The 21,979-nt window shown below is 36.4% G+C and overlaps 4 protein-coding genes across 7 annotated transcripts in view; 2 read left to right on the top strand and 2 right to left on the bottom strand.

Annotated features, from left to right (window-relative positions):
* st3gal4 (ST3 beta-galactoside alpha-2,3-sialyltransferase 4) overlaps positions 1 to 8,848 on the bottom strand; it is a 57,956-nt gene extending 49,108 nt beyond the window's left edge. For 2 of the 4 annotated variants that reach the window (XM_039647631.2, XM_089135266.1), the window contains exon 1: positions 8,750 to 8,848. The gene's annotated coding sequence lies outside the window, so the exon portion shown is untranslated. Of the gene's footprint in view, positions 1 to 6,269; positions 6,632 to 8,749 lie in introns of those variants that run through there. The other 2 variants (XM_039647630.2, XM_039647632.2) reach the window with 2 other exon arrangements.
* Positions 1 to 21,979, top strand: part of bmp16 (bone morphogenetic protein 16) — a 115,619-nt gene that overhangs the window by 68,499 nt on the left and 25,141 nt on the right. The window lies entirely within an intron of this gene.
* Positions 10,452 to 15,841, bottom strand: tirap (toll-interleukin 1 receptor (TIR) domain containing adaptor protein). Its single transcript, XM_039647634.2, has 4 exons — positions 15,451 to 15,841; positions 15,073 to 15,129; positions 12,905 to 13,510; positions 10,452 to 11,712 (listed from the first exon to the last, which is right to left on the bottom strand). The coding sequence occupies exons 2-4, from the start codon at positions 15,101 to 15,103 to the stop codon at positions 11,660 to 11,662; spliced, it is 690 nt and encodes a 229-aa protein (XP_039503568.2). The 5' UTR covers positions 15,104 to 15,129; positions 15,451 to 15,841; the 3' UTR covers positions 10,452 to 11,659.
* gemin7 (gem (nuclear organelle) associated protein 7) lies at positions 17,356 to 18,103 on the top strand. The gene is made up of 2 exons (XM_039647635.2): positions 17,356 to 17,466; positions 17,572 to 18,103. The coding sequence occupies exon 2, from the start codon at positions 17,578 to 17,580 to the stop codon at positions 17,953 to 17,955; it is 378 nt and encodes a 125-aa protein (XP_039503569.1). The 5' UTR covers positions 17,356 to 17,466; positions 17,572 to 17,577; the 3' UTR covers positions 17,956 to 18,103.

Genomic DNA, 21,979 nt, shown 5'->3' with positions numbered 1-21,979 from the left:
GGCTTGACTATGTTATTATACAGCTAATAATGTGTTGCTAATGTTATGCAAACCATTCGCCATTTCAGTTCTGGTGTTGACTTATGAATTTGCACATGGTTTGTCTTTCGGCACATATAAACAACATTAAAAACTTGATTTCCACCAACATCCCTAAATAACAAGTTCTTAGGATTTGCATCTTAGTTAATGTTTCTTCAATCTCATTTGAAATGTCAGCGGACATTTTAAGATGTTTAAAATTATAACCACTGAAACGCACCCAACTTAACGAAACTGAAGTTTTAGCATCAATCCCATCCCCAAATCATGTGATTACACCTAACCCTATCACCTCTCTGGATCGCTCAAGCCGTCCATTCTGTTCTGCACACTTCCAATGTAAAAAACACAGAGGTGCATTCAAGGTGCTTCTAATGAGCTCCACATGCCTCAGGGCCGAGAGCCCACCATCCACCACAACCTCTCAAACAATGGTGGCCTGTGTGGCAAAACGGAGAGCGAACGGAAAAAGGGGTGGTGGTGGTGGGTTAGTGGTAAAGACGTGGGCTGGCAAGGCCAAACCATATTTTGTCTGACACCAGGTAAGAGCACTGCAGCAGTATTGTGAACTTCATCTAGCTGTATAATATTGATATCATGGTTTTGCGTGCGTGTGTGTGTGTGTGTATTCATGGCACTAACACTTAATGGTAAAAAGTGCTTAGCTTATGAAATTTTCATGTGAGAGTCGAGGCATGAAAGTCTTGCAATGCAGTGTAGTTCTGCACTTCGAAGAGTAATACCAGAGCCGTTACACCTCGGTTGTGCATTATTTTTCTAATAATTCAACGGTCTAAAGTCATTGATTCCACAGTTACCACACCCCAAAACATTGTTCAGAATCAGATGATGCATATCAAGACGTTTGTCAAGTTAAAACGCTCTTGTATGTAGGACTAATTTCTTACCATCATTTTAGAGTTAGTAACGGAGGTTTAAGCCACTGATAGCAGACTAATGATGGGACACACTTACGACTCGCTGAGATATTCGAAGACCGACTGTTTCCATCGACTCTTATTAAACACCGACTGTGAACACACACTTAGGCATGATCAGTGATCAATCATAATTATCGAATTACATTCATAACTGGCCTTAGTAGGCCTAAGTGTGTCCCGGCTTTATGCAGTTATTAGAGAGAGAGAGAGAGATGTTGAAATAATGAGAGAGAAAGCATATGCGTCAATATTATTATTTATTAATTAATTAAATTTGTTTTATTTAAATTTGATCATTCGTGTTTTCTATATTTGACAGTAGATAACCCAATAAATGAAACACACAACGCCCTTTTAACAAGTAGGCCTATCAATAATGTTATATTATCTGGAATAATTATGAAAATCCGTGCAACAGGACTATCAATTTATTCATATTTAGCCAATTATAGACAGGACTAGTTTATTTATTCAAATTAAACTGTATGTGTCCATTGATTGTGAAGTTAGACATTGTAAATTGCAGATCAAGCGCATGGGGCTGCATGTTTTTCTTGTTATGAATTAGAGCCAGACCGATATATCGGCAGACCGATATTATCGGCCGATATTAGGCATTTTTTCAAACTATCGGTATCGGCAGTTATAATGGCCGATAAATGAATATTTCAAAAATAAAATAAAAACGGACGAAACACGCTTGAACCATGTCATGAGTGTTGGAGTTGTATAGTTTGTCCACCAGAGGGCACTCTACACCGTTCCGGTTGGCAACACTCGTTGAGTTGGTCATTATACATACATTGCTTGAATAACAATTAAAAGAACATCCCCATCAGTTCTCTTAACTCAAATAAGCATGAAAACATTTGTGACTATCATGTCCAGATAATTAAATAAATAAATAAAATATCGGCCGATATATCGGAATATCGGATTTTAAAACCCAAAAATATTTGTATCGGTATCGGCCTTCAAAATCGGTCGGGCTCTATTATGAATTGTATACTATTTTCCGTTATTACAGTTAACCAGGCGCAGTGATATGGAACTGTGATGCGGTCAAACCTGCCGGAACTACTTTAGCCGCGCGTTTCTCTGAAAATAACTGCACACCTTAGAACGTTCTCAACCAATCAGAATCAAGCATTCAACAGCCCTGTAGTATAAATAGAGACATTCCACTTCTTCAATCCTTAACACAACTAAATAGGGAAAACCCGTAACGCCAAAGATGGCGGTTGTATGCACATGCCCCGCCCCTATGGCTGGAAAGCCAATCGTCTGCTTTTAACAGTCAAGCTGGGAAACATGTAAGCCTATCGTATCGTGTCACTGACGCACGCGCACAGTTGATGTCTGCGACAGCGGAGACGAGAACCCTTGCGTATGCGTAGTAAATGGATAACCCGTAAGCGAAAAGAGCTTTTAAACTTTATTTTAGGGCAAAGTCATCAAACTTATTCAGCGATTTTTATCATATTTTACTGCTGTTTCTAGTAGAGCCAGACCGATATATCGGCATGCCGATATTAGGCATTTTCCAAACTATCGGTATCGGCAGTTATAATGACCGATAAATGAATATTTCAAAAATAAAATAAAAACGGACGAAACACGCTTGAACCATATCATATAGTTTTTCCACCAGAGGGCACTCTACACCATTCCTGTTGGCAACACTCGTTGAGTTGGTCACGAGACATACTTTGCTTGAATAACAATTAAAAGAACAAAAGTTTCTTTTTAAAACGCATGATCATAATTTTTTAGTTAAAACTCATAAATAACTACAAATAACTTATGTTAAGGAAATCTGTTAATGTTTTGTTGCGCGTTTCGAAAAAAAAAATATCGGCCGATATATCGGCATATCGGATTTTAAAACCAAAAAATATTTGTATCGGTATCGGCCTTCAAAATCCTTTATCGGTCGGGCTCTAGTTTCTAGGCAAGCAGTTTTTATGTCCCGGTGACCTGTGAAAGTGCAGTTCTGACTCTCTGCCCATTCATTTAGATAGTTGCCTGGTGTTGCCAGGCGTTGCCAAGATGGCGGGACTTGCCTAAAAGGACTTTGGTAATAATAAGCTTGATAAAAATTTAAAAAAAAAAGGCAAGGGTCTCTTGAGGAGCCCCTATTATGCTATTTTAAAGGCTCCTAATGTTGTTTTGGAGTCTCTTACAACAGGTTTACACGCATCAAAGGTTTAATTGCACAATACCTAATTTTTCAATGATTCTCAAATCTCTGAGTGAATCAGTCTCTCTAAAATCCTCTGTCGTTTGGGATGCAATAACTTTATTCATTGTGCACTTTTGAATTTATAACGTCTGCATTCACAAACAGCTATATTACACTGTGCATGAAAGGGAATATACGAAAAAAACATATTAGGGGCCCTAAAAAGATATGAACAAACATTACACAAACAGAATGTGGGTAAGAGTTGACGGAAAGAGTTGACGGAAGCTATGCGAGTCACTTACATGCTATATCTTTAAGATCTGTAAAAAAAATAAAATATATATATATATATATATATATATATATATATATTTCCAAGATTTGTTTTCACAACATTTTTTCTTTTGTCAAATCAACTTAAATAATTTATTTAGTTCAGATAACTTATTATTTTGAGTTTCTGATGATTAAATCAATCTCCTTCATTGTATTAACTCACTTTTTCCAAAATTTTAAGGCAACCAGGTTACTTAATTTTTTAAGTTAAACCAACAATATTTTTTTTTACAGTGCTGCTTAGTACGTAGAAAGCTGACTAAAGTATTTGAGAAATGGGAAGAAGGGCAAGTTGAACTGTCACAAACTCACGTCTTGTGTTCTGAAAACACCCTAAACTGCCACATGATTATCTCTTCAACCATGCACAGCTCGGCCCTTTATCAGCAGGATCCTGAGAAAATGGCGCAATGAATGAACTATTTAAGGATAAGGACTAGACTTTTGACATTTGAAGAACTTGTGATTCTTCATGAGCAAAACATTGATGTGGTCAATGTATGCATGACCATTTGATAACTATTTCAAATCCCTCCATGCGTGTGTACTAGGAGTGTGTGATGATGATCACAATGGTGCAGGTTATTAAGTTTTAAAGTAAGGCGTAGACCTGAAACTATGTTCTCTTGTAAACATTTTTATCCATGAAACATAAAAATCTGCACTTTTGATCCGGTTTGCAAACATTACAACACTTAACAGAGTCAGACGTCATTGAGCAATAACAAGGATTTAAAAGTGTTCAAAGGAGGATCAACGTCAAACGTCTCAAATCCTCATTGCAAATACATTACTGTGCAATACATTGAAATGCCTTTAAGATCATTACGTAACATTTACATGTTCTGTAAATCTTAGCCAGAAGACTGATGAAATCAGGCAAGAGGGAAGAAGCCACACATTGTGTGCAACTTCTCAAGTAAAAAAAAAATCGTATTTAAACAAATGTTTTGATGAGTAACAAACTCTAAAAAGTTTTGACACTAACATTTGTCTGCTATCCATCTTATTTTGCAACAAGACTATTTCGTGTGAATGTGCGAGACTTCTAAATAATTCGCTGTAATAAGTGCTACAAACTATTTGTGCAACACCAATGAGATGATGAATACAATACTGTAATTCTATTTCTAAAGAAATACCAGTTTGCAATATTAAAGGGATAGTTCATCCAAAAATTAAAGATTTACTCACCCTGAAGAGATCATATGACATTCTTCTTTCAGACGAATACAATCGGAGATATATATATATATATATATATATATATATATATATATATATATATTAAAAAAAATGTCCCGGCTCATCCAGGATTATATAATCGGATTCACGATTATAGTGACCAACATTATTGTGATTATCAATATTATCACGGTTTTGTTAAAACGAGATGAAAAAGAACTGACGCTCACACTGAGCCATTTTTAAATTCAACTCTGATTGTATTCGTCTGAAAGAAGAATGTCATATGATGGCTTCAGGGTCAGTAAATCATGTGCTAATTATCATTTTGGGGTGAACTATCCCTTTAAGCAGCATAAAAGGCTGCTTTTGTACTGCTAAACAAAGTGTGGATGACACCGGAGGTCACACAAATTCCCGATATGACTCTGCGATGATTTCAAGGACTGCAGGTAATAACATCACACTGAATAAAATCAACTATATTATGACTAGATAACCTTATCCGTTTTTTTGCATTTCTGTCAAACAAGCATATTTGCAAATCACCATCTTTTACATTTGGCTTGAAAAAATGCCATAAACTGCATGGGCTTAATTTCAGCTGATTCACAGTTTGCATTAACAGCGTACTGTACACATTAAATAATGAGTTTTGCAAAGAGTACACTGCTAAAAACTGAAGCTGGTCGTCTCCTGGTTTTAGAGATGTTCTGAATACCAGATATAGCAGTTAGACCAGATGAACAGTTTTTTGGCCAGCTGGGAGAGTAGACCAACATAACCCAGCAAAGACCAGAAAAACATCTAAAAGTATGATTTTTACTGGTCCGTTGGCTGGTTTTAAAGGGGTTTGTTGACTTTTTTGATAGGCCAGATAAAGAGACCAACAAGACCAGTTAAGACCATCTTACTGTTCCGTCGTTTATGAATAACACAAGAAAGAAATGAGTAACGCACAATTAACACACGCTAAATTGCATGTCGTAGTTCGTTATCAGTAATATTTTGTAATATCTTCCAGATGACCAAGAGCTACTAAATACAGGTTCATTACTAAGGTGAATAAATAATGTAGCTATGATTCATTTTAAAATGAAGATTATGGTAATGAATCAAGCGTAGACACAACTTCATCACCAACTAACTTAACGGACTGATATTGCATCATAAACTGGCAACGACGCCTCTAATATGTTCTTACCAGATAAATCTTAGTTCTACATGAAACAAAAAAAGATATATACGAGATCGTTGATGATGTTACTCTGTAACATTGGAAACTATGTAATATTCGAAGTACGTTCTATGATGTCGTTCTATGTTAGACTGGAAACAAAGTAACAGTCTGATGTTGTTATGTCGAAAACAAAGTTAAGAACTGCTCACAAATCACTTAAGTGTTATTTTCCAGTTTCAACTCGAGGCCACAGATGTAGACTATGTCTCAAAACTTAGTGAACTGCCCACACAGACAGCATGTTCGGGTCTCATCAACATGGAGTATAAAGGCAGCGCAGGAGATTTTGAGACATGGCTCAAAGAGCTAAACTTACTAGATGAGACGTAAATCAACTTACCAGCATGCACGTATCTAGATATAGATAAAAGCACAATGATAGTCCGAAAAGTGAAAGTGGATTGTCCGGAGAGTCCCCCCTCTCCCCCCAGGTCGAGCTCGCTGTACTGTCACATCTCACATCATACGGGGAAAGTTGAGATATGCGGTGCGCGCGCACGGGCGTCTTTGCTCTTCAAATGGGAAGCGCCGTTAGATGACTTCACTGATTTCAGAGTCACGTTGAAAACCCCAGAATGAAAACAATCGCTGATAAACAACATTAAAATCTTGCGGTCGCTGTTTTCGAGAGGCTCCTTCAGTGGGGTCACCACCATTCATCACTGTACTGCACAGTGTGTACCCTTCCCCAGTACCCGCTGAAGACTGTCCTCCGGCGCATGCGCATTCGCGAACGACTGCTGGGTGGCTGTGTGAGAAACTTCTGAAAGTGTTTGTAGAATTTGTAAAATTGTTCTTTTTACCTGGGTGCGCACAAGCAAAGGCAGCTGGAAAATGAATTAAACGTGTAGAATACTTTCCAAGCCATTACATATAGTATTACAAATTCAGACGTTTGTGATAGCCTATAAAAAAAAATATAACATAAGATTATCTTTTAAAATAGATTGAACACGGAGCAGTTTTATATATATATATATATATATATATATATATATATATATATATATGTGTGTGTGTGTGTGTGTATGTATATATATGTATAGGCATATATAAAATAAAACAAGATTATCTTTTAAAATCGATTGAACACGGAGCAGTTTTTCCTGTGAGTGAGAATGGAAAACCCGTAATGGACTACAGCGGAGTGATAACATAACGCTTAGAGTGCAGAGAGGAACGTGCTTTGACTCCAGTCCTGACTTTGCGTCCGCGCCGTAAGGAGCTCAACATCTGTCTCGCATGCACGATCGCTCTCTAGATTAGAGGATATTTTAACTAATTTGCGGTAAAACTAGTCGATCGCGAGTGGCTCAACTGGTGGATCTATAGACCCTTTCAGGTATTTTACTGACTGGCATGACACTTTAGAGAAATCGATGGTGTGCTGTGAGAGCGGGAGAATTGGCAGCCCTGCAAAACCACAACTAACATCTACTGCAAAGTGTAAACGCTCTAAAAAAAGGGGGAAGTTATTCTCTAAATAGCCATATTTAGAGAATAACTTCCCCCTTTTTAGAGTGTTTTAGAGAAATTAGAATTGTTCCACCACATATTCTTACACATTTTATCAGAGATGTAGTAACGAAGTAGAACTACTTACTGTACTTAAGTACTCTACTAGAGTATCGTTTTTTTCTCATACTTCTACTTTTACGATCTTTCGATTAATTTAATATTTACTTCGATACTTTTTTTAATGTTCTGAGTTACTAGTACAATTATAAAAATTACAATTACAGTACAGTACAATTATACAGTACAGTACAATTATAAAAATTTTACGAATCATTCGTTGCAAGTTGGCTTTCATGCTGCATAAATCGCACGCCAGTTTTATAGGGTAATGGTATTGATGGACACACACATTGACAACTAATGCAGGAGTTGTCCTGCAATGTTTTTTTGGCGGCCGCCAAAGCAAATTTGTATCCCGCCAAAGCGCCGTATTTGATTGCTAGTTCAAACTTTTGACTGCTTTCTTTAATAATTACATGACACAAATACTTGTACTTTTACTTTTAGTACTTAAGTAGTTAATTTTAAAATAAACTACTTGCAATACTGTACAACAAATGTTGAATACTTCAGTACTTCTACTTAAGTGTGGTGCTTAAAGAGCACTTCAACTTCTACTCAAGTTACTTTTTTGATAGAGCACTTGTAGTTTTACTCAAGTCCGGGTTTTTAGTACTTTATACATCTATGCATTTAATATATATATATATATATATATATATATATATATATATATATATATATATATATATATATAAGAAGAGTTCAGATGCAAAAGCCTCTAAGTGCCATTTGAAATTTTCTTCTAGAATGATAATTTGTATCAAGCTTGTATATTTAATTCAGTAATTTCACTTAAATTGCAATGAACATTACCTATTAATTGTAATTTAAGTGAAATTACTGAACTTAAATATACAAGCTTGATAAAAAATTATCATTCTAGAAGAAAATTTCAAATGGCACTTAGAGGGTTTTGCATCTGAACTCTTCATATATATATATATATATATATATATATATATATATTAATAGCTCAAGTCTTCCTTCGTTATGTTGCAACTAATCAATTCGATATCATATAATTTGGACACACAAAATGAGCTAAACAAAGTTCCAAAAGCAGTTACGTTTTCATTGTTAAAAGCCTAAGATTAATATTAAAAAACAGTAAATTTGTTTTTATAGGACTATAAGTGAGTTGAGGAGGGCAGTGGAAAAGTTGTTTTTAGTCCTGTTCTGTATCATCATCAATATAAGATACATTACCTTAAAAAACAAATGCGATGAGAGAGGACTTACCGTGTTGAAACTCTAGCCTTCAAACCTTCAAAACTGAACAAAAAGTGAGTGTTTTCAAAAATATTGATTTCTTTAGTTAAAATTTGAATTGAGGTGAAAAAGCAAAAAAGGAGATACTGGGGTGGTTTGGCAACAGTATTGCACAAGTCATTACGTCAATAGCTGGAAAAACCAACTCCACTTTACAAATATTATCCGGAGACATTTCTTCCATGCTTTTGTTGGACACGACTATAATCAGTCATCTTCAGTGGCTGTGGTTTCATTTTAGCTGGTAATAGCACTTCATCCTGGCTTGCAGAAAATGTTAATCAACATATATTATTCTCATCACCGTCTCCTGCATGGGCCTTGCTAGAAGACCCAAAGTCCACAAATTGATCCATCTATATCTATCTCTCTCTTTATTTCTCCTTATTTCTATTAAAGATAAAGAGGTGAACTATCTCTGCAAAAGTCTTAAAATTAATGCAATTATCTAATTAACCAATCACATGCCAGTGTCTTCAATGCATTTAGGGGTGTGGTCCTGGTCAGAATGTCAGAATGGGAAAGAAAGGTGATTTAAGCAATGGTTGTTGGTGTCTGAGTATTTCACAATCTGCTCAGTTACTGGGATTTTCAAGGGAAAAACATCCAGTACGCGGCAGTCCTGTGGGCGAAAATGTTGATGCGAGAGGTCAGAGGAGAATGGGCCGACTGATTCAAGCTGATAGAAGAGCAACTTTGACTGAAATAACCACTCGTTACAACCGAGGTATGCAGCAAAGACACAACACACACAACCTTGGGGCGGATGGGCTACAACAGCAGAAGACCCCACCGGGTACCACTCATCTCCACTACTAATAGGAAAAAAAGGCGACAATTTGCAAGAGCTCACCAAAACTGGACAGTTGAAGACTGGAAATATCTTGTCTGGTCTGATGAGTCTCGATTTCTGTTGGTCGAGTCAGAATTTGGCGTAAGCAAAATGAGATCATGGATCCATCATGCCTTGTTCCCACTGTTGGGCTGGTGGTGGTGGTGTAATGGTGTGGGGGATGTTTTCTTGGCACACTTTAGGCCCCTTAGTGCCAATTGGGCATCGTTTAAATGCCACGGCCTACCTGAGCATTGTTTCTGACCATGTCCATCCCTTTATGGCCACCATGTCCCCATCCTCTGATGGCTACTTCCAGCAGGATAATGCACCATGAATCATTTCAAATTGGTTTCTTGAACATGTCAATGAGTTGACTGTAGTAAAATGGCCGCCACAGTCACCAGATCTCAACCCAATAGAGCATCTTTGGGATGTGGTGGAACGGGAGTTTCGTGTCCTGGATGTGCATCCCACAAATCTCCATCAACTCCAAGATGCTATCCTATCAATATGGGCCAACATTTCTAAAGAATGCTTTCAGGACCTTGAATCAATGCCACGTAGAATTAAGGCAGTTCTGAAGGCGAAAGGGGGTCAAACACAGTATTAGTGTGGTGTTCCTAATAATCCTTTAGGTGAGTGTATATATATTAGAGAGAGAGACCGGGGATGAAAGAAACACCTTTTGTTTGAGCATTGGCATTGATGCATCACTGTCTGCAACAAATAAAAAAAGTTAAACTGAGGCGGATAATATTTTGATCCGACTCATAAACAATGAGTCATATTTGCCACAAATCTATTTGCCACGAATAACAAAAAACTCATAATGGGTTAGTAACACTTTTAATTAACTATCTTTATTAACTATCCCCGCCCTTTAACAGTCATAACTTGGTTAACAGTTTTAGCATGTGGGTTTGAAGTTAGTATGAAACTAGAGAGAAAGCTACTTCAAAAACTGTATCTATTAAATGATTGCTATAGGCAAAAAAAATAATAATACTTTAATTCCTAAAGATCTTTTTTTTTTTTTTTTGGTCACAACATTTGCAATGTTGCCTATAGAGTAACATCACTTTTTCTGTGACCTCAAAAGGCTGATGTGAGAGTGTTGATGACATCATCACAGCTCTTTCCTGAACTGACCACATGTTACAACACTACACACACACACACACACACACAATGAGCATTGTATGAAAGTGGGCTTAATTTTAAATACAACATAATCGTACAGTATATAATCCTCCAAACAAACCAGCTCTGTCTAAGTATGTGGTTATTCTCTCTGCAAGGTTTTGCTGAGATGCACATACTTGCACTTCTCCGATTTCATCCGTGAACCCGCAGTAAAGTAGTTTTGTACAAGCATGCAAACAGTTGTTTGTGGATTTTTCAACCAATTTAATGCAGACTTTATAACTGTGTTGAGTGCATTTGTCGATGAGGACATTTAATCATAGCTGCAGTTCTCTGAGGTGTCCTGTTGGTTTACATAAACTCATTTTGAAAGCATTGAAATGCCAGTGAAGCATCTTCTTCAAGCCTCAGTTTTTTCAACCACAGATGACAAGCAAACATGAGCTCTCTGTGGTTAACTTAAGATCATATCTGCATGTAAACACTTATACTTAATACAGGTATGAGATTCTTCATGGCTATAAATGCCTGTCGTGTCATTTATATCTGGTTTCATTTCTTTCTGTGCATATGCATGTGTGGGTGTGTTTGAATGAGAGCATAATTTTAAAATAATTTTTGGTTGGGTATGTTACATAAGCACTTTCTCTAATCTGACTTTGACCTAAAAACAGCAAGGGAAACTATTTTATGCTTGAGCTCATGCATTGTGACTTTCTATTGCCATCTAGAGCTCATTTCACAAGATAGTTTTAATGCAATACAAATGTTTACATGAAGTCTTCTTGGGTAACACCCATGATATGGAAAACAAAAGGAGGATATACTTGTTTGCATGTCACTTCTTGGAAGTGAAGAATAGTGTCATTGCGGTGAATGCAATGAATGTTGGTAGTGTCTTCTCAGCTGTTGGACTCATTGCTGGGCTTTTCCTTCTCACACATGTCCTTCAAATCTGTGTAAAAAAAAAAAAAAAAAATATATAAATATAAACTTTACCATTCTGGTTTACAGAAATGAGGCTTTATCTCTGATGGGAGAAAATTTTGGTCACAACAAAACACTTTCTCCACTAGAAGAGAAAGGAGTCAGAAGGAAAACAAACTGTGCAACATTTTTTTTTTTTTTTAAATACTAATTTGTGGTACGGTTCGAAGTGTAAAAGCATGACACGTTAGGAGAACAGGTAAATATTTTAGTTAATAAAATTATTATTTTATTTCATTATTATATAATTCGATAATTTGCACATGAGTTGCATTACAATAGATTACTTTAATTTAAAATGTATTTTAATATTCAACAATATTATTGATATGCCTGCATTGACGCCGTTAGAACTGAGCTGGATGATGACATCACAGAGCGGCTTTAAATATATATGAACAAAATTAATCTTTTTAATTAATTTAGCTCAATTTTTTTTTCAATTTATCAATAAAGAAATGTAAATGTTTCGAGTGTTTTTGATCAGTTTTCTGTCCAGGCATATCTGTCCAATATGTTTTGATTGAAGTTTTTGTGTCCGCACTTTCTTGAGTGTAGTGTGATTAACACACCAGAAACGTGACAGTTCATTGTTGCATTTATTCCATTAAAAAGTATGAAAGTGGGTAAAATATGTCCAGTTGAATATATTGGAAACAAACTTGGGTTTATTAATGATAAATGTGGTTATTGTTTTTAAAATGCAGAGTACTATCGCAGAAATCTTACCTGTTTCATTTATGTTTGACTGACAAACATGCATTATGTATATAATTATGTTAAAACTGTGTAATCCAAAGGGATGGCAATTTTATATGCAGTTCAGAAATCGTATCTGTAAGCCTAGATATTTTTAAATATATATATATATATATATATATATATATATATATATATATATAGGCCCTATATATATATATATATATATATATATACACTCTAAAAAATGCTGGGTTGTTTTAACCCAACTTTGGGTCAAATATGGACTAACCCAGCCGTTGGGTTAAATTTTTACATTACATTTTTAACCCAACATTTCGGGTTTGTCCATATTTGACCCAAAATTGGGTTAAAACAACCCAGCATTTTTTAGAGTGTATAATCCAAAAAACACAGAGTCGCCGATTCATTTGTATAGACCAACACAATATTCTACTTACATCGAAGCACGGCCGTGTACACTTGAAAGTAGCCAGACTCTTTGTTCGCATTCAGATCCACAGTAAAGACGTATCGCAGTTCCAGCGGGATCTGGGATCTGGGCATGTTTATAAAGGCAGGGATGATCCTCTGGGACATGGGTCCCTCGGACAGGACCTGGTGCATCTGATATAAGCACCACTCGTCCTTCAGAAAGTGTGGGGTGAGCAGAAGCACCCAGCAGTGGCTGTCCCGCACGGCCTGCAGGATCTCAGTGGACACAGCGCCGCCTAGAGGACAGTCCCGGTCCTGCAGGAAGCAGCGCAGGCCTTTACAGGGATCTTCAAGGAAAGCGGCCAAACTCTGTGCTAGATCGAAGTCCTTCTCAGTGTGACACAGATACACGTCATATCTGCGAGATGAGCGTGAGCATGAGAAGAGCACTGAGGGAAGAGGCTTTTCTGAAGCGGACGGTTTCGCTGACGTCGAAGGTGTAGATGAGGAAGAGGATGAAGAGGAGATGGATGTGGTGTTGGAGTGTCCAGATGAGCACTCCTGAGAACATGTGCTTACTTTGCTTTGGTTCGACTCATTCCTTTGCTTTCCAAAACGCTGACGGAACCAGCCTGGAAAACAAGTGAATCATCAACCTCTACACTGGTTGTTTCAACCCAATTTTGGGTTAAATATGGACGAATTCCAACATTGGGTTATAAATGTCATTTAAAAATGTAACCCAATTGCTGGGTTTGTCCATATTTGACCCAAAATTGGGTTGAAGAAACAACCCAGTATTTTTTAGAGTGTGTATGTAATACACAGACGCATGCACTCTAAACAATGCTGGGTTGTTTTAACCCAACTTTGGGTCAAATATGGACAAACCCAAACGTTGGGTTGAAAATGTAATTAAAAAAAAATAACCCAATGGCTGGGTTTGTCCATATTTGACCCAAAGTTGCGTTAAAACAACCCTGCATTTTCATTACCTGGTTTCTATGTATTTTAAATATTTTTCAAATCATTTATTTTTGCATATAATATATAAAATGTATGAAGTACCGATGGTCAAAAGTTTGGGATCATTACTATATCTAATGCTTGTTGTTGTTTTTGTTTTCTAATGTTTTTCATTATGTATGTATTATTTTATGTTAATTTATTTGATCACAAATACAGAAAAAAACTTTAATATTGTTAAATATTATTACAATTTAAAATAATGGTTTGCTATTTGAATATCTTTAAAATAAAATATTTCTGGGATGCAAAGGTGATTTTTCAGCATCATTACTCCAATCTTCAGTGTCACACAATCCTTCAGAAATCATGAGATTTAATAACAATGTTGGAAAAAATTGTCCTGCTTAATTTTTTTTATAACCTCTGATACTTTTTTTTTTTTTTTAGGATTTTTTGATTAATAAAAAGTGTTTAAAATAACAGCATATATATATATATATATATATATATATATATATATATATATATATATATATATATATATATATATATATATATATGATATGTCACAATAATATACCATTCAAATGTTTGTATTTTGTTTTCTTTATTTTTGAAAGAAATTAAGACTTATTCAGAAAGGATGTGTTAAAATAAAAAAATAAAGATTTATATCTATTTAAGGACCACAATCCTTTGGGGGTGTTTTGTGATTTTATCCTTTTGCACACTTTGTCTGGATTGTTGTTGTTCAATAATGTATTCATTCATTCGTTCATTCATTCATTTATAGTTAGAAAAGATTTCTATTTTGAATAAATGCTGTTTAATATTTTATTCATCAATGAATCATGAAAAGAGTCTCACATGTTCCAAAGAAATATTAAAAATAAAAAAGACATTCGCAAAGGTCAAGTAATAGTATAAAAAAAGGTCAAGTTACAGTAATGTGTATATCACTGTATTGGTGTTGTAATATGTCCCATAATGACACAGTGTTATCATGTGTCCACTGTTTTGCTCCGCAATATCCTGAGCGACGACTATACAGCTCAAAATAGTTTTATGTAAATTTTGGTTCCTTTGACTTTTTTTGCTGTCGTAATGTCGGTATCTTCTTGTGGTCCCGCTATCACAATCTAAACTCTTTATTTTGCCTTATAATGATTAACTTCTGCCTTTATGTATGATAGACAGGACATTGCAACACAAAACTGAGACTTACCCATAATGCTGCTGGCGTGGGTTTCCTCCATTCTTCTCCATCCTTTCTCGGTATAAACTACAACAAGCACATGCAATATTGTAGGCTACAGTACTGCACCGTACACCATGCACACTACAGCAATTGCAATTGAAACAGTAATTTTCACACGATAGAAAGAAACTGTATGACATGCACAGTGTCGTCTGCGTAATGTTGATATCAGTTCCACATTTTTTCCTGGATCACTTTAACTTTTTTAAAGCCTGAATAGTTTGTGATTTTTTGAAGTATACTGCAAGTTAACATTGTCGTTATATATTAAATATATTGAATATTATCATATTCAAAGCATAATTAACTGGTAAAATGTTCGACAGTGAGTAGATTTGCACTTACGGTTGTTTTAGGATGTAAAGAGAGATCAAGTCGTCAGGCTCTGGTGCAGAAGATATTTGAGGAAGTTCACACTGTCGGATGCGTCATTATGCACATGACAACATAACTTATGGCCGTTTAACAAAATCATGATGATAACAAAAACAAATATAGGAAGACCATTTACAAAAAGAGGAAGTGCAGGAAGAAAAGGGTGTAGTTTTGATTTGGATTTACTATAGGCAGTCCAGTCAGTGCATTGCTTGAGATGGGTTACAGAAAACTGAAACTAAACGATTTCCATTCAAACTTCGTCTTTTGTTGGGATTCCCCCAGTTATGAGAAATGGGCAGGGTCAATAATTCAAAGTGCAGTCTAGAAATGAGTCATCTGTAGGAAGCTTTTTCACGCGCCACTTTCATATGCGCTTGCATTCAACATGCATTCATATCTATACATAGGACTCAATTACTAAATATTGTTATATCATTAACAAATAAATACCAAAAAGTTCCTTATAGCCTGTTTTTGCATCATTTTAAGATGTAAAAATGTCTGGTTGTCTTGGTTATTGTATTGTAAATAAATAAAGTATGGTTAATTATTGTAATCTGTAATTAACTTTTATTATAAATTATTCACTCAATGTTCAAGAAACAAGGAAATAACATTGAAACTGAAATATGGAAATATAACAAAAATAGGAAACGGATGGTTGCTCAGTCTTCCGGAAGACTGAGCGCAACCATAAATCTATTTTTTTCTATATTTCCCCAAAAGTATAATATTGAACAATTTTCACAAAAAGTTATTTGACTGCAATAATGAGATACAGAAGTGAAGATCCATAAGCCAGAAAAAGAGCCAGAGGTACAGGGACTGACATCACATTTGAATTCATAGAAAGAAGATAAAAATTAAGTATCAATTACAAATAATTCTACCCATAAAACAAAATAATAATAAAAATAAAGATATTATTTAAAAAAAAAAAACGTAGAAAAAAATATACAAAAACTGTTTCAGTAGCCTTTTTGTTACAAGAGGTGAAGATTTGATGTAGATCTTAATATCATTTTGAAAGTGAAAAAAAAAATGGGGGTAACTTTAATAGTTTTACATTTGTGGACAAAATATTTCGCAAGCAAAATAATTAAGTTGCAAAGAAAAAAATATTCTCATATTGCTTCTCAAAAAAAAAAAATGGAAAAACAAGCAAAACAGCCTTGAAATAAAGCTCAACGTCTTTATATATTTAGTTTTACAGTGAACTGGCAAATGTCTTGCCCAAGTTTTCTTGTATGATCACAATGCCGAAAAAGATGTAAGATATCTCTGATTATGAATCACAACAGTACAATTTGCATAGGCTACTTAGTTTAAATTTTGACACCATGAACGTTTTGTCAGGATACTATTAAAGTATACTTCCGGTGCGAAAGCCCCGATTGTGATGTATCTCTGGAACAAGAACTGTAAAAAAAATAATATTAATAATAATATTTTTTTTTTTAAACCACACACACACACACACACACACACACATTTACTTAATTGGGTGGTTGTGGGATGCAATTGGTGGATCCCGTGTGAGTGACAGGTTGCCCCGCCCTCATCATCAGAGAAGAGACGCTACTAGAGGGAGGGAAAGATTTTCTGATTCAAGATTAAGAGGAACACGAATTAAAAAAAATGATGTGCACAGATAAGTCATTCAAAATAAATACCTCAATATTCCGTTGAAAAAAATTGTCTATTTTGATTTCATGGTAGAAGAGTGCACCTAGTTTTCATTTTTTTTTTTTTGTATCAAACTCATTACTCAATAAAATAATTATTTTAAAACATGTGAAAAACAATCTTGCATGCATATATAATTTATAATAAATACAGCAATATTCCACATTAAAAAAATACGAACTTTCCGTTTTGATTTCATAACGCCTTGTCTAGTGACTTCTTTTTGCCCTGCTTTATGACTTTTATTTTGAAAACAAAAACCGGATATATGCAGTTACAGCGCTCATACTGAACAAGGTACGTAAACAAACAGCAGTTGCGGCAACGGATGCCACTTTATATCTTTAAAGTAAAGTCACCATTAGCACATGCAAGTTCGTGATGTGTGTGTTGTTTAATCAGATCAGTATGAAGACTCCCGTCAGTGTTCTCCGGCTTCCCCGCGGCCCGGACCCGAATAGCCGAGGCTTCGACCCGAACTCCCCGCGCTTCATCGCTCTCTGTCCCACAACACTCTCCTCCTCATCTTCATCGGGAGCTGTTGATGAAGAGGAGCAGCGACTGCGCTCAGATCTGCGCGAGAGATTTCTGCGGACTCTCTTATTGATGACGGACAAACACGTCGAGTTTAACATGCACGAGAAAGTGCGCGTGCGCGCGAGGTTCGGCGCCTCGGATATCGACGTCCTGAACTTCCATGTGTCTGGTTTGGAAACTCCTCTCGGTGTTCAGAAAGAAGCTCTTCTGCGATGCCAGGATGTGATTTCATGCTCGTTTGAGCTGTGAGGGTTGAGCTGAGCCACCAGAGGGCGCTGGACCACGTGTTGTGATTGTGTGACGATGATGACGAAAGTTTAATGGGTTCAAAGAACCTTCTCGTTGGTTACTTGTTTTTCATGCTGTTGTTTGTAATAAACGTTTACAATGTTCAGAATTGTATTCAGATTTTTTTATAATCAAAGATTCCTTAATATTTTTGGCAACACTTTACAAGAAGGTCCATTAGTTAACATGAACTAAGAAAGAACAATACTTCAGCATTATTTACTAATACTTTATTATTAGTACTTTATGCACTGTGAACTAACATGAACAATGAACAATTGTATTTTTATCAACAAAGATTAATACTATAACAAATGTATTGCTCATTGTTATTTCATGTTAGTTATTTCATTAATGAACCTTATTGAAAAATGCTATTTTTTAAGCTATTAATCCAAATGAGTGACAAATGTGTGCCATAAATGCCATGTGATTAAGTATTATGGAGACATAAATATGGCATCTATGAGCAGAACTATTTTATAGATGTATTGTATGCATGAAAATATATACCTGTCTTTATATTTTAGGGGTACATTGCAAGCCGATCATCAATTTTGGGGGTTTGTGGTATGAAAAAGATTCAAAGCTTCTGCTCATAATCACTTTAGGTGTGTGTGAATGCCTCACATAAATATGCTAATAGAGTCCAATCAGTAAGTAGCTTTTGCAAATGGAAAACAATCCAAAGAAATGTAGATCGATATGATGCACTTTATTTCATTGCATTAGTCCTTCACTTGTACCTTGATTGATCCAATGAAACATTTAAAGTAAAGAAGGGGATAAAGATGATTAAATGCGAGCAATGAACCTCTAACGTAAGCGGTCGCAGACCCGCATCTCAAAACATGATTACTGGTGCCGGATACTAGGTGAGCAAAGTGACTAGTGCGGATACGGTTCGTGGTTTGAAATATGAAATTAACATTGCACGTCCTTGTGAGCTTCCTGATTAAATTACGGGGAGCTCTGACAACAGGACGGGATCAGTGTGTCTGTCCACTAGAGATGAGTCATCAGGCCCAGACTCTGCCAGGGAAACGTGAACAACAATGGCACAGTCTTTGAACAATGTCTAATGATATTCTAATAAAACTGGCTTTGGTAAATAACCTCATACCTTTTAAGAAGATTGAATGTCATTGATTCTCCTCGTTCCATTAGAAGAATCGCGACGGACAAACTCGTGCGCCCTTAAAAAAACTTTTTGGACCCAAATAAATGACTGTGTTGGACTGCTGTTTGTCGAGTGTGTGTGTGTGTGTGTCGTGGTAAACCCTACATCATGGGGACAAAATGTGCCCACAAAGATGGCAGTAAATAGTACATTTCTTTGGTCCCCATGAGGAAATCAGCTTATAAAAACTCTTTGAAGTATTTTTTGAAAATGTAAAAATGCAGAAAGTTTTCTGTTATGGGTAGAGTTAGTGTAAGGGGAGAGAACTATACCGTACAGTATAAAAATCCTTATTGCTGTGGAAGTCCCCATAAAACATGAAAACACAAAATGTGTGTGTGTGAGAGAGAGAGAGAGAGAGAGTGTGTGTGTGTGTATAAAGCCTTGTTTACATAATACAAAATAGTTTAGCATCCAAATGTACGGATATGGAAATATCGAATAAGAGAGGAGTCCATGCCACTCTAAAAAATGCTGGGTTATTTCAACCCAAGTTTGGGTCAAATATGGACAAACCCAAATTTGGGTTATACTGTAAATGTAATTAAAAAAATGTACAGTTGAAAGTCAAAGTTGAAGTTGGGTTAAAATTTTAAATTACATTTTTAACCCAACATTTGGGTTTATCCATATTTTACCCAATTCTGGGTTAAAACAACCCAGCATTGTTTGGAATGCAAGTTTTAGTTTAGCTTTACACTCTAAAAAATGCTGGGTTATTTCAACCCAAGTTTGGGTCAAATATGGACAAACCCAAATTTGGGTTGTAAATGTAATTTAAAAAAATGTACAGTTGAAAGTCAAAGTTGAAGTTGGGTTAACATTTTAAATTCCATTTTTAACCCAACATTTGGATTTGTCCATATTTGACCCAATTCTGGGTTAAAACAACCCAGCATTGTTTAGAGTGCAAGTTTTAGTTTATCTTTAAATTGATTTAGTTTATAAAGCCTAGTTTACATAATACAAAATAGTTTAGCATCCAAACGTACGGATATGGAAATGCCGAATAAGAGAGGAGTCCACGCTCTTAAAAATGCTGGGTTATTTCAACCCAAGTTTGGGTCAAATATGGACAAACCCAAATTTGGATTAAAAATGTAATTAAAAAAATGTACAGTCAAAGTTGAAGTTGGGTTAAAATTTTAAAATGACATTTTTATCCCAACATTTGGGTTTATCCATATTTTACCCAATTCTGGGTTAAAACAACCCAGCATTGTTTGGAATGCAAGTTTTAGTTTAGCTTAAAAATGCTGGGTTGTTTCAACCCAACTTTGGGTCAAATATGGACAAACCCAGCCATTGGGTTATATATTTTTTAATTTGAACCCAATTTTTACCCCAATGTTTGAGTTTGATATTTGACCCACAATTGGGTTAAAACAACCCAGCATTTTTTAGAGTGTGCATGCACGTGTGTGTGTGTGTGTGTGTGTGTGTGTGAGAGATAGTGTGTTAGACCGAGAGCTGGAGGTTTAGGGAGCGAGGATTGTGTGTGTGTGTGTGTGTGTGTGTGTGTGTCAGAGATGGTATAAGAAATCTGCCCTGTCCAGCGCCGTTGGCCTGCAGGAAACACATTCCAGTTCGTCCTGTTTGCAGCCCTCTCTCTCTTCCTGGAACATGTCTGTGATAACTTACAAAAATACATCACAGACCCAGCGGCCCCTCTCTGAACCATCTCTGTAAAACCAGCCGGCTGAATGGACGGACACAATCGTTCAGGTCACGTGTGCGCGTAACAGCTCGATGTACGTGTTCAGTGGGATCACATGATCGATGTGAAACCCGCCATCGTCCATCATCCCGCGACTCTCCGTTATCACCCGGCATTGTTAGCGATCCATCTATTTCTGTGTTCGAGTGGAGTCCAGCGTTTCCTCTGAGATTATCTGAACATCACTGTGATTCACAGGCAGCTGCAGTCATGACATCATATGAACTGATGAATGAATATAAATGCATTTTATAGAAGCATTTTACACTTCTGCTCGGCCTGTGTGTAATGTGTAAGTGGTTGGCTCCATCTCTTAGGGATGTTTATGTGCCCATTGTGAAGGCCAGAGTCGGTCTGAGTCCCCCTCTGCCCGGCCGGCCTGAGGTGTGTGTGTGTTTGTGTGTAGGCCAGAGTCGGTCTGAGGTGTGTGTGTGTTTGTGTGTAGGCCAGGGTCGGTCTGAGTCCCCCTCGAGCCAACCGGCCTGAGGTGTGTGTGTGTGTGTGTAGGCCAGAGTCAGCCTGAGTCACCCTTGACCCGGGCTGGACTGAGGTGTGTGTATGTGTGTTGTGAAGGCCAGAGTCGGTCTGAGTCACCCTTGACCAGGCCAGCCTGAGGTTTGTGTGTGTGTGTGTGTGTTTTGAAGGCCAGAGTTGGTCTGAACAACCTTTGACCTGGGCCGGACTGAGGTTTTTGTGTGTGTGTGTGTTTTGAAGGCCAGAGTCGGTCTGAGTCACCCTCGACCCTGCCGACTCGAGGTTTGTTTAACTTGCTTTCAAAGAATTTTGGAGCTGCTCCAGTGATTGTGACTCTGCAGGAGTTAATGCGGCCCGCACCGTCTCGGACTCCAGAAACCCGAATTCATTATTAACGAAATAATAATGTCACATTTCATCATCATTCATTCATTTTTTAATTTTTCAATGGAATACAATTTTTAAATTCCATTGAATACAAGGTACAAAGTCTGAGTAAAACATTCAAATTTCCACATAAATAACATGTGTAAAAGTAGCATAAATGACGATGAAGACAAACAATGTGCTATGCATACTAAATATTATTATTAGGAGTTTGTTCGAAACTCTGC

The sequence above is a fragment of the Pimephales promelas genome, chromosome 10 (genome assembly GCF_988280905.1).
Source record: "Pimephales promelas chromosome 10, fPimPro1.hap1.1, whole genome shotgun sequence".
Taxonomy (NCBI): domain Eukaryota; kingdom Metazoa; phylum Chordata; class Actinopteri; order Cypriniformes; family Leuciscidae; genus Pimephales; species Pimephales promelas.
This window is presented reverse-complemented; position numbering and strand designations above follow the sequence as displayed.